We start from the raw sequence: 14,733 nt of genomic DNA on the forward strand, positions 1-14,733 counted from the left end.
ATTATAATCATGCAAACATAGAGAAACAGATGAATTAATAGAGGAGATTTCACTTAAAAAAGGTTTTATCGGGAGATGAAAAAATATATTTATGTTTATTTTTACAGTTGGAGATTGAGTAAAAAACTCATATTTATAATAGTAAATAGATAGAGATCAAAAATTAATAAATGAATAGCATTATTGGAAATTATTTAAAAATAATGTTTTTCAATTTATTGGGAAAAATAATAATCGGAGGATTGGAACATTGTATCGGTTTGAACCATTGGTACTCAACAGAGAATAATTTGAACCAATCCTAGTAAAAATATACTGTAAAACTATTAACAAAAATAAGTCTTCATATATTAATGAACCGTATTTTTGAGCTTGCAAAATATAATAATATCTGTTTAACGTTAATTTTGTTTTTGGAAAGCTTAAAATAGGAAACCTACACCGCAATAGTGTACGGAATATTTTTACATACGGTAATAAACAATTCTAAAGCCTAACCAAATACAGTACCGTAGGTTCTGTGGAAGAAAGAGTTATATTAGTAATAGAATTATCCCTCATTCAAAATTTCGAAACATTTCGAAATAATAAATAAAAACCATAACAATGCACGTAATATATACAACATGCTCAAATTAAAAAAATCTTACTTGTTAACTGATGATTAATTTAATTGACATCAACTCAAATTTAATTTCGTTGATTAACGTTCGTTAGGCTATAACTTGATACTTTAATACAAATAACATAATACAATTGAGTATTTTTCTTTGATTTATGATTTTTCTTTGACTACCTAAGTGTTTGTGTGCGTCTATATATTATGTGCCATACGCTAATAATAATAATACAATTGAGTAATAATTCATCAAGTTTTATGCTAAAACAGCATAACCAAAAAGGTTCATCCTAAATGGAACGACTTATTGGATAGAATTGTTATCCTCAATATTGTGCTAAGAAGCTCTAATATAACCATATCGACTATAATTATTATTGTTCATATGAATTAATGCTTATCTAGAGAATGGTCTACCAGACCTAGGTCACTATACCTAGACTACACTCTATATTTGAATCTCGAATACAATATTGTTCATGATATAAATATACGTAACGGCTAAACTAGAGGTCTACTCTAGTCAGACCCAGACCTGAAAACCTTTCTAGACCTAGTCTACACTATATATTTGAATAGCTAGCTATATAGTTTGGCTTATACTCTAATGTTTGGTACAATAATTGCTAATACATCTACATGATACGTGAAAGTATGAATAAATAATAATATTTTCCATAGATATCAGTAATGTCACACCTGTATCACCACCTTACTATTGTTATCCTACAAAACGGACATAAAATTCCCAATTAATCCATTAATTAATAATTCTAAATGGAGAAAGTGATAATTTGAAATTTTTAGCCACCTAATAGGCTTTCATTTTTGAGCCACTCATTACAGATTTGTAGTTTCACAAAAGCCAACTCGAAGTTGTGAACCACCCAGCTTTTGTAAGTTCACAAAACTAGCTTGAATATTTGTAACAACCAGTTACATTTTTTTTACTGCCACAAATATTAACTTGATTTTTTATCTAAAACATGATAGAAATGATCAAGTCCCCTCTTATTTTATTGCAACACTACTAGTATCAACTCTTCAAGAGTCATTTTCAAGTGTTAATTTTTATCACTAGTCTTAAAAAAGACTGAATTACTTTTTTCTGTATACTTTAACAATTATTGAAATGGTTTGAAATTGCATAGGCGTATGAGTAAATAAACAAGTTCCGTTTATGATGAAGTCGATTAACTGTAGTCAATCAGCATTATTTATCTATAAATACCTGGATACTTGGGGTCGTCTTGTCGTTTCTGTTGTTGGCCCACAGATAACAACAGATCTTGCTGATTGCACATAAGGCGTGTGCCTAATCGCCTATTGCGAATGCTTGGGGAGGGGATGCCGCCATTAGAGGGAGTGCCGCCATTAGAGGCGGACCGTTGCGGAACTGAAAGCACATCTTCACCAAGCAAAGCCACATGCAACACATTAAGCGGTAACCACAATATCAAAAAGAAAATATGAATCAATTCCACTGTGAAAAAAATGATAGCGACATTGAAGTAAGCATAGATGAAACTGGTTCTATATTGAGTGGAAAGAATGAATTTGTATATTATACCATTAATTTCAATTATTATACAGTAATATAAATACAGTATAGTACAGTAATATAGTATTCTCGAATTCAGCAATATGACATTGATACAAATTCCGTATCAATATGATGCATCTCTTACGAAATAAAATATTGATGTAGGTATTGAAATTATTGTATTCAGTGTAACCTACATTTTTTTAGTCTAAATAGTATTTTTTCAAAATTTTGAATGCATTTACGTAGTGAAAGTACGGGTATCCAATAAGTTTGGAAAATATTATATTCTCTCAATGGAACATTAGGATTGTATGTAACACCAACAAATTAATGTACATCTAACAATTTCTTAGGATTTATATAGTGAACATAATTTTTCATTATTCATTGTGTTGAGCTGTACCTAATTTATTGATAGCTGCGAGAATAATAGTTTTTATACTTAGAATTTGAGAATTTTGAAAGTATTGATTTTGTGATAAGGAAACGTATAGCCATACTATTTGATAGGGCTTACTCTAAAAAATATAGTAATTCAACTTATCATTTTTATTTAAACAATGAAATCCAGTCAATATAGAAACAGATTCTCTATCGAATTCACAACACCGAAAGCCTGATGAATGACATGCAATAAACAAGCTCACAAGTGATTAAGTGAATAATGTTTCAATTTAACATTTTAGCAGCAGGTTGAAGTTTTGAAGACAAACTTTTACAGCAAAATTAATAAAAATGAATTTTGTTTTTCATGCTGTATGTGATTTATATGAAGACGTCACATTATATTGTACAAAAATGCAATTATGAGTTTACAACATAGACATACACTAAAGACTATACTATGACTGACTAAACACTTGAAAGCACATTGATATATGGATGAAATTACTATTGTGAACTAAACTGATATTAGCGTAATTCTATACCAAATTTACTATATGGTTAATCCAATTTTCATGAGGTATTACTATTATATTATTGTTTTTGTGATGTTATTCATTTATTGACTGATGCAATTTGCTTGAAATTTAAGCAATTTCACAAAAAATTCTTATATTTATTGATTTTGTCTCATAAATATTGGTTTGCTTTCATTGTCTTGCAACATCCGTAGATTTATGACGTTTTATGTAATGAATTGAAATAATTAATCTGTAGTTTTTACCGAATAATAAATCAGTAATTCAACAACAGAAAAATTATCAATTTTTTCTGTTTTATTGTTTTTAATAGTATCAGTAGATGAATTATTAATTTATTCCTACTGAGAGTGTCGTCTAGTAAGAGAACACTCTTCTACCATTGCTAGTTATTTGGTTTGGTGATAGTCTATTGGAAATTAGTATAAATTAGTAAAAATGTGAAAACCTTACAGAGACCTTATTTTCAAAGGCTTGCTAAGCTCAATGATGAAAAAATGTCAATCATAGTATTATGAATTGTTAAGCTTGAGATTTTTAAATACTAATAAAAAACCATAAATTCTCTTATGATTAACAAATAGCCTATAGTGAGGTCCACGTTATAATGACAGTATTTGATCAACTTTGGTTTTGCTATCCTTGTCTATCATTCGACAAAGCCAGTGGTACTATCCTTTTCTAGGTCCACAATGATGCCAATTATGTTTTTGTTAGTGTAGAAATATAATGAATTAATGCAGAGAATCGGCATCGCTATTCTTCTATCTTTATCCACTGCCATTATAACGTGGACCTCACTATAATAGCTAAGTTTTTACTAATATTATAGTTAAACTAGTAAGCACAATTATTCACATGCCTTAGAATCAAGTTAATACTTTACCTTAATCCTAAAAAGTGCCTTCAACAGTCTTCAAATAATGCCTGCTTAAGAACTAAGATCTCTCACCTAATAGAAGAAATATGAAGATTCTATGAATTTTATTGGATATTGCTCTAGGCTGAAGTTCCTTTGAGTTCGTTGAAAACCAATGGCATTTATAGTAAGTAAAAAAATTGAAGATGGCAGTTGAAAAAACTGAAATACCATGTTTTTAGATATAAAAATAATAATTATACTTCTCTTATCTAATAAAAACTATTCTACCGAATTAAAATCATCAAATCAGTTGATCAATAACTCATAAATAAATCGAACCACTACCTCCGTGTTTACGGAGGTAGTGTTCGAACTCATCAAATTTCTAGTGTGATGGTAGATGGTATTCGATGAGTATTCACTTATCACTACCGTACCTATGAATTATAAAATGGAGAGAACCATTCAGGATTCAACCTAATTCATATACGATAGTTGATAACCCTGTATAAAGACTGAGTTGTAAAATAAATATATCCAGTATAAGCTTACATGAAAAGATATTTCATCCAAGTCTCAACTTTTTTTACTCAGAGTGTAATAAACTATATCACGCTTTCTCGAAGTTCAAATTTAAATAATAAATAGGCCTTCTACCAGAGCTTTAATGAGCATAAGTTTTGAAACTCAGAAGAAGTCCCTCACAAAAAAAACGGTGTAAGTAAGGTAATATTTAGATAGTATCATTTATATTCCTAGATGTGGTAACGTTTTTCCTATATTCCATAAATTTTCATGAAACATGCCCCAGTGGTCTAAGAACAATTCACACAGAATTGGCGTCTCACTTTCATATAAACGTATGGTCCAATGCGAATAGAAGAGACGTGCGTCACGACGTCTCTCCTTTTTGCATTTGATCAAATATTTATATAGGAGTACTGTGAAAGTAACAAAAGTCCGCTCTACGCCGTGCCACACGCCCCGCCCCAACTGTGTGGATCATCAAATCAGTTGATCAATAACTCATAAATAAATCGAACCACTACCTCCATCATGGGGATTCATATTGGTGCATTAGCAATGATCTGGAATCACTAATATCACATAGAAATATAAGTAAAACTCAAAAAGAAGTTTACACAAAACTAACTGCACCAGAAGGTTGATTTTAGAATTTTATATTTTTTTAGGAGCCTAGTTGTATAAATTTTGTTGGAAAAAAAAATCACCCAAACTATCAATCAGTTCAATGTAGATGTATGCGGATACGCCCATTCTCATGACTTACAATATTAAATTACACCTTGAAATCTCTGCTAAATTCGCTCCATACTATATTTCATTCAAACAAGATTAGTGGGCTAAAACGAGAACAAGAATGTTAGACCTGGTTGGTGGAGATTGGTAAGGGCTAGTTAAGTTAGGTTTAGATTGATCTAACAAAACAAGATAGGGTTGGGTTAGGTTTAGTTCAGCATCTTTGGAAACGGTTAGGCCAAGTAGGTGGAAAACAATAAGAGCCAAGTAGGTTAGGTTAGAGCTTGACCTGTATGACCTAAATATGTGTGGTTATGTCAGCTTCCTAGTTGGTTCACTAGACATCAGTGATTAGGTTACAGCAAGTGACGAGGTTAGGTTAGGTCAGCTTCCTAGTTGGTTCACTAGACATCAGTGATTAGGTTAGGACAAGTGAATGGCAGGTTAAGTTAGGTCAGCTTCCTAGTTGGTTCACTAAATATCAGTGATTAGGCTAGAACACGTGAAAGACAGGTTAGGTAAGGTCAGCTTCCTAGTTAGGTTAGGTCACACTAAACATCAGTGGTTAGTGGTGTGCACACTAACACAGCCGGTCCTCGTTGGTCCTATCAACGGACGCACGCACGCTCGCAAACACAACTCGGACTGATGCTGACCTTGCGCTCCCTGCAAAAGAACGGCGCTCAAACTGAGGGCAGAGGTCGCCGCTGGTTTGGCGCCGGCGCCGAAGCTGACCGGCGCCGACTTGGAGGTGGGCGTCGTCGCCGCGGCCGGCGTCTGGGGGGGTGTACAGCTGCCCACTATGCCTAAACCAGTCTCAACATTATTGCCACCACTCTTTCTTCTCCACAAAAATAGAAAATCAAATTACAAAATTCAGTTAAAAAACCTAGACCTATCAAAATAATGCAATACCGCCCTTACATAAACAATTTGTTGAGAAAAAATTGAATAATAAGAAAAATTCTAAAAATAAGAGCTTTGTGAGTTACTGAATATACAATAGGCTGTAATCAACTTTTTGGTGAGAGCTACTCTTATTTATCTTCAATTAAAAATCTAAGTCCCCTCTTAGTACCCTTTCAGTAAATAAAGTTTTAAAAAAGGGTACTTTAATTTTTAATTCCCAGATAAATAGTCTATACCGTAATTCTGTAATGTTTATGGAACGAGATTCTGTAATAGAATGTAATAGGCTGTAACAAGATAAAAAAGTAATATTCACAGACTATAGTAGACTATAGATATAAATAGATCAACATAAACAACAGATAGACCTAGCTATAACTGAACAGTTTTCAACATGGTTGCTGGATTGGCTAAACCCATTCTTGAGGTGCATGACTTATACAAATTGGTGAAAGTTAGTTCAAATCAATTTTCCTAATCAAGCCTACTTCTTAGTAGACTAATAATACTGTATCGAGTATTATTGGAATATTTATTATATCTGGAGGACGGAATGTTTAGAAAATACATTCAGAAAAACTTTCATTTTGGAATAAAAAATGCTATTCTAAATTTTGAGACCAAGTGCAATTTTTTACAATCAGAATAAACATAAAATTAACTTGATATAATGTAGGTGGGTAGCCTCTTTAGATTTAGCTATGATCATTAAAAATTTGAAATTTTAGGAAATTCTGAATGCTCTACCACTGTAAATGTAACTTAATTTTAGAGATCTAATATTAAAGATCACACCTCACTATGAATTCTAAACATGACAAACTGGAAAGCCAAATTTTCTAAAATATTGATGAAGTACTGTAGCTTGTATTTTCCGAAATATTGTACATAAAAAAATGACGTTCAATTTTTCATCAGCTAATCAGATTCAAGAGAAGAACATTTAATAAAACACCATTATACTGATGACTTCTGGTTATTTAAAAAGTTTAGACGTTATAGATATGAACAATTGGCATTCATCAATGGAATTGCAGTAACACATTGGAATGAGCAACCTTCTTGTTTCATGGTTTGATAGAATACCGGTACCATTCAAAACTAGAATATTTTACATGCTGAGAATCTATCCCAGGGGATAGTTGTAAAAATTTCATCCGGGGTCTAAAACATTCAATGGACAAATTCATAAGAAACTCCAGTGTAATCTACAATAAACTAACAGAGACTATTAGACACTAATTCAATTGCAGCGATCAATTACAATCCTAAATCAAGTCCTTGTAGCACAAAAACGTTGAAAAACGAGAAAAATGTTCGCTGAATCAACGTTATTTACTTCGTTAACGAAGTTGATGATAACCACACTTTTCAGCGTTGATTGAATGTTGAATAAACACTTCTCGAACACCTATTTTGCTCTTGGATATTCATGAAAAGCAACAGTTACAACGACCTACAAAACATCAACTTCTAGCTCTTATTTCAAGACCAGAGTATCGGTAAAGGACCTAATTCTTTGTTCTTGCTTGTTGAATTTACACACTTCTTATAGAATCCTTGCATTTATACAATCCTTGATTTTTTTCCACAGACATCATTAGGGAGTGTCATCCTAGCCTGGAATATTCACCATTATTCTTGGATCGAGTATTGAAATTATGAAATACTTATAAATTCACGACTTTCCCCAAAACTGTCACACGAATTTGGAGAATTTTCATAACGGTAAGCATTACAAACATTCAACAAACAAATATTGGAACCCCGGCATGCAAAAATTCCATCAAATAACCAAACAAACCCGATATTATTTTATTATTCAATATTTTCTCCAGTTCAATCAACCGACATCGATCATTATCTCAATATCATGTAAATTACAGTTCAGTACATAAAAACTTTCAAGAATTCTAACATTTAAAACATGAAGGCAACTATAACAAGAAAGTGGAAGATGCTACCATCAATGGCTGAAAGATGAATATGCATGATGCAATGCAAAAATGCAATCAATGATTCAATGCATAAGTTGAAAAGAGAAGTGATGTAGAAAGAAGAAGAGCGACGATTAAAGCGCTAAATGGGCGACATGGCAAAAACGAGAAAACTATCATGATTAGAAAAAGGTCATGCAAAAATAAATGCTCGAAAAAAAGAAATCAACAATAAATTTAGTAGCAAATTTTATGATCTGGATAAGAGCGCTTGAAGTATTTCAGTTGAGTGAAGATTAATTTGAAAGTTCCATTTATCTTGAATGATGGTTAGAAAGAGTTGGGAAGTTAACATTTAGAAACACCATTATTGAATTTGATACTTTAATATTCTTATTGATAAATGTCATCAATACTTAAGTCTTTAATTCTATAACTCATAATGGATTTTCATGTTTATAATATAAACACTAATAATGACAATTTCCTTTCATTAGTCTATAAATACTCTCAATCTAGCCTGGTATAATTTCATAATTCAATCGAGTACCACGGATATTTTTAAAGAGCAATTTGAAAGGATGCCTATACGATATTACATTGTCATCTCACTGGAAGAATTCGAAATGGTTTAAAATGAAGTCTATATCACGATGATCATCTTCTACAATACCGTAGGTACTCTAGTTTTGTTGAGGGTGATACAATATCAACAAAGGGTGATGAATTAATAAATATTTTTTAATATTAATATTTTTTGTAGGGATATGCAATTGAACAGATAATAATAAAATGTGTCTGAGTCAGTCAATTAAAAATATAAGTACCTAATTAAAATGGAATATTAAGGTACTGCATTCGTAAAAAAACGGTTGAATTCAATAGCCATTTATAAAAAATCACAAATGAATAATCATTTTTAATTGCGAATTTAAATAGAAAATAGGATAATTATTGAGAACAATCTATAGAACATTAGCCGAAAATTAAACAAGATTTAGGCTATGTTAATTTTGGAATGATCAATGATTTGAAGATAAAGCAATGAATGATATCGTGAGAGTTGCCAGAAGAATGATCTCTATAAAAATACAATAATATTCGATCATTGAAAAAAATCAACTTCATTCCCAGAATCTCCGAAAGAAATCGGCCAAGTCCCAATAACTTATTGTATAAAAATGAATAATTTCCTGATGTGGGTTTCTGATAATTACAGCCTAGACAAATAAAATATAACTGAAATAATATAAACGTTTGCTTCTTCTTTATTGATACTTCATAAACAATTTTGTAATCAGTAATAATTTTGAAGGAACTCAGCGCTCTGCTCCAATAGAATGTTGGCATCTTTTTAAATTTGCTGATTATAACAATCACAATTATTCTAGCACACTTTCAAGAATTATTTGTGTAACAGGTGAAGGGAGGAGAGAATTGATTTATATAGAGATCTAGAAAATCTAGAATTTGAAATCATAGAAATCGGACTAGTTTGAAATACTAAAGCATCTAGAGATTCCAAAATGTATTTTAATACGGTATGCTTATTAGATTAGACTATGACTTGGCTTAACACTAATACTTATTTTACATATTTTTACTCGGATCACGAGTTATTCTTTTCTTTGGCATTCTTATTCTGTCTTCGGGTATTACACTAAATATGCCTCAATTTTAACAACTCAAATTTAAAATATTAAATTTACCAAATTTAGTAGATTTAGTTTTTGTCAAGTTTTGACACTGTAATAACGACTTTGAGACTTATTGTGATAAATATGAAATATCTTAGGTACTCAATGACTGTAGCATGCTTACGAATCACACCAGTGGCCTAGATTGTCATTTCCGGTGTCTTCTGCTGTTTCTAGTTGGCTAGAAGGGTTGTGTTCTATTGAAAGATCAAATTATCATTTGATCAAAATTATTCAATCAATTAATACGGTACATCTAATGATCTAATCCTTCTAACCAAACAGGAACATCTGAAGACACCGGAAATTACAACCTAGGCCACTGGTGACAATCATGTGTGATTCGAAGCATGTTCCTTCCAATGAGTGGATTTTTAATATTTATCACAATCAATTTAGTCTGTAAGACGTTAATAAAGTGTTGAAACTAGATGAAATCTAGTAGTTCGCGATACAATAACAATTCGAGATAAAGAAATTCAAGGCTAGTTTTTTCTGTCCATTCTTTGACTTGAACTTAATATTTTCTTCATAAACCAATAAGTATCTTTAAACAGGGGGAAGAATATCTGAGATACTCTGAATTTGAAACTTAAAGTTTTAAAAACATATTGAAAATTAGAACTTACTTCCTTGAAATTGATGAAAAATGAACAAGACTTTCAGAAATATGATAAAATAAGACTCATAATTTTCCCCGAAACAAATCAATTAACACACCCCTCACCTGCTACACAACAATTCATTGGCATACAACATATCTGATTGTTTGCTTATGTTGTGAACCATTATATTAATTTATTATAGTTAGCATATTTGAAATAGTCTAAATTAATAAGAAAATTGTCAATGTACATTATGTATAGGATTGATAGTCAATTAAATTGACTATCAATCTAGACACATTGTACATTGTACAGTTTTCTTTCATAACTCAATCATGATTGATTAATTAAATTCAATCATGACTGATTGAAATAATCAATTTATAACATGCTCAATAGATCGATTGAACCGAACCAGAGATGTGACTGGGTTCTTCTGAATTCTACCTTTCATACGGAATATCAGACATGATGTCATGAGCTATGCCTGTAGGCCTATCAATGTATTCATATTGTAGAATAATTAATGATGGAGTTAAATTTGGAAATTCCATGTTAGAAATATATAGGTTGTTATTAGTTTTTGAGCTTCTGGAGAACCGGTATAGGAAAACTCATATTTCACTCATACCCAACTCAGAATGTTTTAATTGATTCTATCACACTGATAAGACATAATATAAAAAATATTAGTCTATTCTGATATTTACAAACTTCATAAAATACACAGTCATAATTTGATACAATGTTGAATCAAATTCTGTACAACTAACAGGCTACTCACATAATTCCTAATTTAGCATTCCTAGTTCTATTTTTATTAAGTCCTATTAGTAAGTAATATTTCAACTTAGAACTATTCTAGTTCTATTAAGCAATTTCTACGAGATAACCCAGTCACGTCATTCTGGACACTGCTATCATAAACTATTATTATTCTGGACACCAAATTATTGAAATTTAGTGACTAATACACTGTTTAGCAGCGTGTTATAATTATAAATTCGAAAACTATTAGAAGTTTAAGCATAAAAAGCGAGTTCGGATAACAAGCAGTACGGTATTCAAAAATTTAAAAATCTAGTAGAATAATTTGTCGATTTGCATAACAGTAAGACAGCATGCAAAATTTTGATTATTTATTGACAACATTTTTCAACAACTGGAATGTAGTTGTCAAGTACTAGACTGATTTGAACATATTTCAAATGATATGCTCAGAATATTTGTAATAAATATTAAGCTATTATTTCTAATTACACTTTTTTGATTATTAGTTCCTTCAATACATTTTATGCTATGAGAATTGCCACTTCACAATATTATTTCAGCAATCCAATTTTATCAACCCGAGTGAGTTAAAACAAGATGATCGAGTAGCTTAAAGTATGAATTTATCGGTTTTATTTTTTTTAGTGCAATATTTTTTATTGTGTTGATTATCTTCAATAACTTATTTTTTGTATCTTACACTTCATCTAGGTTTCAAATTTCATCTAGTACTTCTGCTTAACACTTTGTACTTTGGTATATCATTCAGCACTTATGCTTAAAGCTAAGGGGATAAATTTATTATAATATATTTACATAAAAAAGACAATTTGCCAGATGCACGAAAATCCAATCAAATTTGAAGACCGTAAAATTGCGTCTTCTAATTTAACAAAAATTTAATAAGAACAAGTCCAACGTAAAAACAATGAGCCATTTTAATTAAGGTGGTTAAGTCCAATAAATTATCTATTGTATTTAGAAAAAAGATAATATTTTTTTTTGCAACTGGCCCTATATAATGTTGATTTAGATTCATTCGATTCAAAAATAAGATTTCACGGATTCATTTTAGACTGATTCTCAGAAAATCATTTTGCAGATTTCATCAACATTATCAAATGTTTATCAGATTTAGCTTGTTGATAGTAGGCCTACAATAAAGCTACTGTTTATGGTGTATTCCAAACAAAATAGACTCAATAAATGTGAAACATCAACGAATAATAGTGAACAACAGAATAATCTGTTATTACATTGATTAAAAGTAGTAATAATTGAGTGGATGGTTGCATACCTTCGGGATCTTTAGCAATGACAGTGGAACTACGATCGACTCCTCCTTTTATCTTATCCTCTGTGAACGACAGACAGAGAAAGTCGACCGCCACACCCGAAGCGATAACACAACAAAGAGACGGAAATAAAGAGAAAAATAAGCATTTTCCAAAAACTATTAGAGAAACGAACCAATAATGTTCAAATAATAATAGGGAGAAACAGGGTGTAGTAAGAGGGGAAAGATCACCAACAACATTTACAAGCAAACTTAGATAGAAACACAGAACATCAATCAATCAATAAAATTGAATATACACACAAAATTTGCAAAACAAGAGTCAGAGCATACAAAATGAACACCTAAATGCATCAATCAGCTTCCATCACGATAAGAAAAAGTTAAGAAGCACAATGATTAAGAAACACTGCAAAATATAGATAAAAATTGTAAATAAAATAAATACATTGAACACGACTAGCATACAACATCAATATTTATTCGAATAACAATCAAATCGAAAAAGCCTTATCCGATCAAAATGCTTGAGTTTAATAATTTTGAGAAAATATTTTCAGATTAGTGACTCGAAATTTATAATAGCAGTAGACATTTTTTGATGAGTAAAAATATGTTCATGTACAACATATTATTTTATGATTGAATTTTGGCAAATAAAATTTGAATAAAAACAAATCAAAATATTGGAAAGCTAAATTACTTTAGTTGCAGGGTGACTCATAATTCTTTTGAGAAGAGTGAAGAATATAATCTTAGATGTTACAGTTTTTAACTGTAAGAGTTGAAAATTCATTGTTATAATAAATTATTGGTTTTTGTTTCGATTCATTGTGCAGTAACAGTGCAACATAATTTGTTGACAACTTTTACTTTCAAGCTGTAATATGAGCTTTTATTTTCAGTGTACTACATATTTCTAAATACCGAGATTGTGTATAAAGAATAACCACATAATTCATTTGGGAACTGTTATATATATTTTTATTAAATACCATGATCGGATAAATATTCTCAATGCATTTTGAACGGGGCTGAAAGGCTTTTGGGAACACCATTCTTCAACACCCCTATTGATATCACAATCATTTTCCATGAAAATATAAAGTTGTCTAATAAACACTGAATAGCAGAGAATAGCTCAGCATAGAAATTATTTTCAAGCTGTAAATTCCAAAATCAGAAAATACTAAGCAGCATGACAATAGCGGAAGTCACGTAGGAGTGAAAGCCAAGCAAGCATCCAAAAGCAACGACATAAAAGTCTAAAAGACGAATTCTAGTCAAGGCCACCTATTGGAAATTATTCTCTCTATTTAATGCGTCAATACGAATGCTTGAAAGATGCTATTTTATAAGTAAGTAGAAAGTAGGTTTCCCACTAAGTAATGTAGCTTATTATGTTTTTATAAGCACATTATTTTTACTGCAAAAATAAAATTATTAGCATTTCTGGAATAGGCAGTAAATTGGGATCTATTTAGTTAAAAGCAAAAGTTGAGGTCAACAGCACACAGAGTTAAGCTGAAGTCAGGCTCCATTCAACAAGTTACAAGAATGAAATGTGATCCTCGATCAATTCAAATATCTGTCTGGCAATCAAACTTTTAGCATTGGGGAATAGCCGACATAGAATCAAGAGTCAAACATATTCCTAGAAAGCACTCTAGAATTCATTTCAACATGACAATCTTCTTCTGAAGAACAGTCAGGTATGCGTCTTTGAAATTTAAGCTTGTTATTCACAGCCTAGAGGTACAGAATTAGCTGGAGAGAGCGGAAGAATTTTAAGGTCAGCCAAAAAAGGTAATACGGATCATTGCTTACAAATATTTTTTATCTTTAATAAAGGAATCCTATTTGAATATACGAAAAGGAATGTGAGAGCTAAGAAAGTTAATAACAATTTTCCAAAATAATTTCTCATCTTAAGAGTTTTATTTCTTTCTGAACTTTCCGAGAAGAAAATACTTGCTAAGATCACAATCAAATAGAATAATCAAAAAGTTCTGTTGAACAAGTATCTTTGAGGCAAACGTTTCTAACCGAAAAGTAGTATAAATTTGTATTTAATATGCTTTGATCAATGAAAGCTTAATAAAATGGATTTGATAATTTATTTATTTAATTTCAATAATTTTGGCAATTTATTTGATACTGATTATCATACTTATGATTTATATGACACTTCTTGGGCTGATAATTGAGAAGTCTCTCCAACACTCATTGTTAAAACACTACAACTTGGAAGAAGCTTTTGATACATAAAAGCATTTATTCATATATTTACATGGAAAACTTATTCAT

General features: G+C 30.8%; 1 protein-coding gene across 30 annotated transcripts in view; it reads right to left on the minus strand.

The window, feature by feature from the left end:
• The window catches only part of LOC111048716 (calcium/calmodulin-dependent protein kinase type II alpha chain), a 249,474-nt gene that overhangs the window by 17,662 nt on the left and 217,079 nt on the right, over positions 1 to 14,733 (minus strand). For 6 of the 30 annotated variants that reach the window (XM_022334661.2, XM_022334660.2, XM_022334659.2 and 3 more), the window contains one exon: positions 12,427 to 12,486. The exons of 9 other annotated variants lie outside the window; for them this stretch is intronic. In XM_022334661.2, the coding sequence (XP_022190353.1) occupies positions 12,427 to 12,486 (60 nt within the window). Of the gene's footprint in view, positions 1 to 1,850; positions 2,028 to 5,866; positions 6,017 to 12,426; positions 12,487 to 14,733 lie in introns of all 30 variants that reach the window. 15 more of the 30 variants (XM_039420856.1, XM_039420857.1, XM_039420859.1 and 12 more) reach the window with 5 other exon arrangements.

This window comes from Nilaparvata lugens, chromosome 2, assembly GCF_014356525.2.
Source record: "Nilaparvata lugens isolate BPH chromosome 2, ASM1435652v1, whole genome shotgun sequence".
Lineage (NCBI taxonomy): Eukaryota > Metazoa > Arthropoda > Insecta > Hemiptera > Delphacidae > Nilaparvata > Nilaparvata lugens.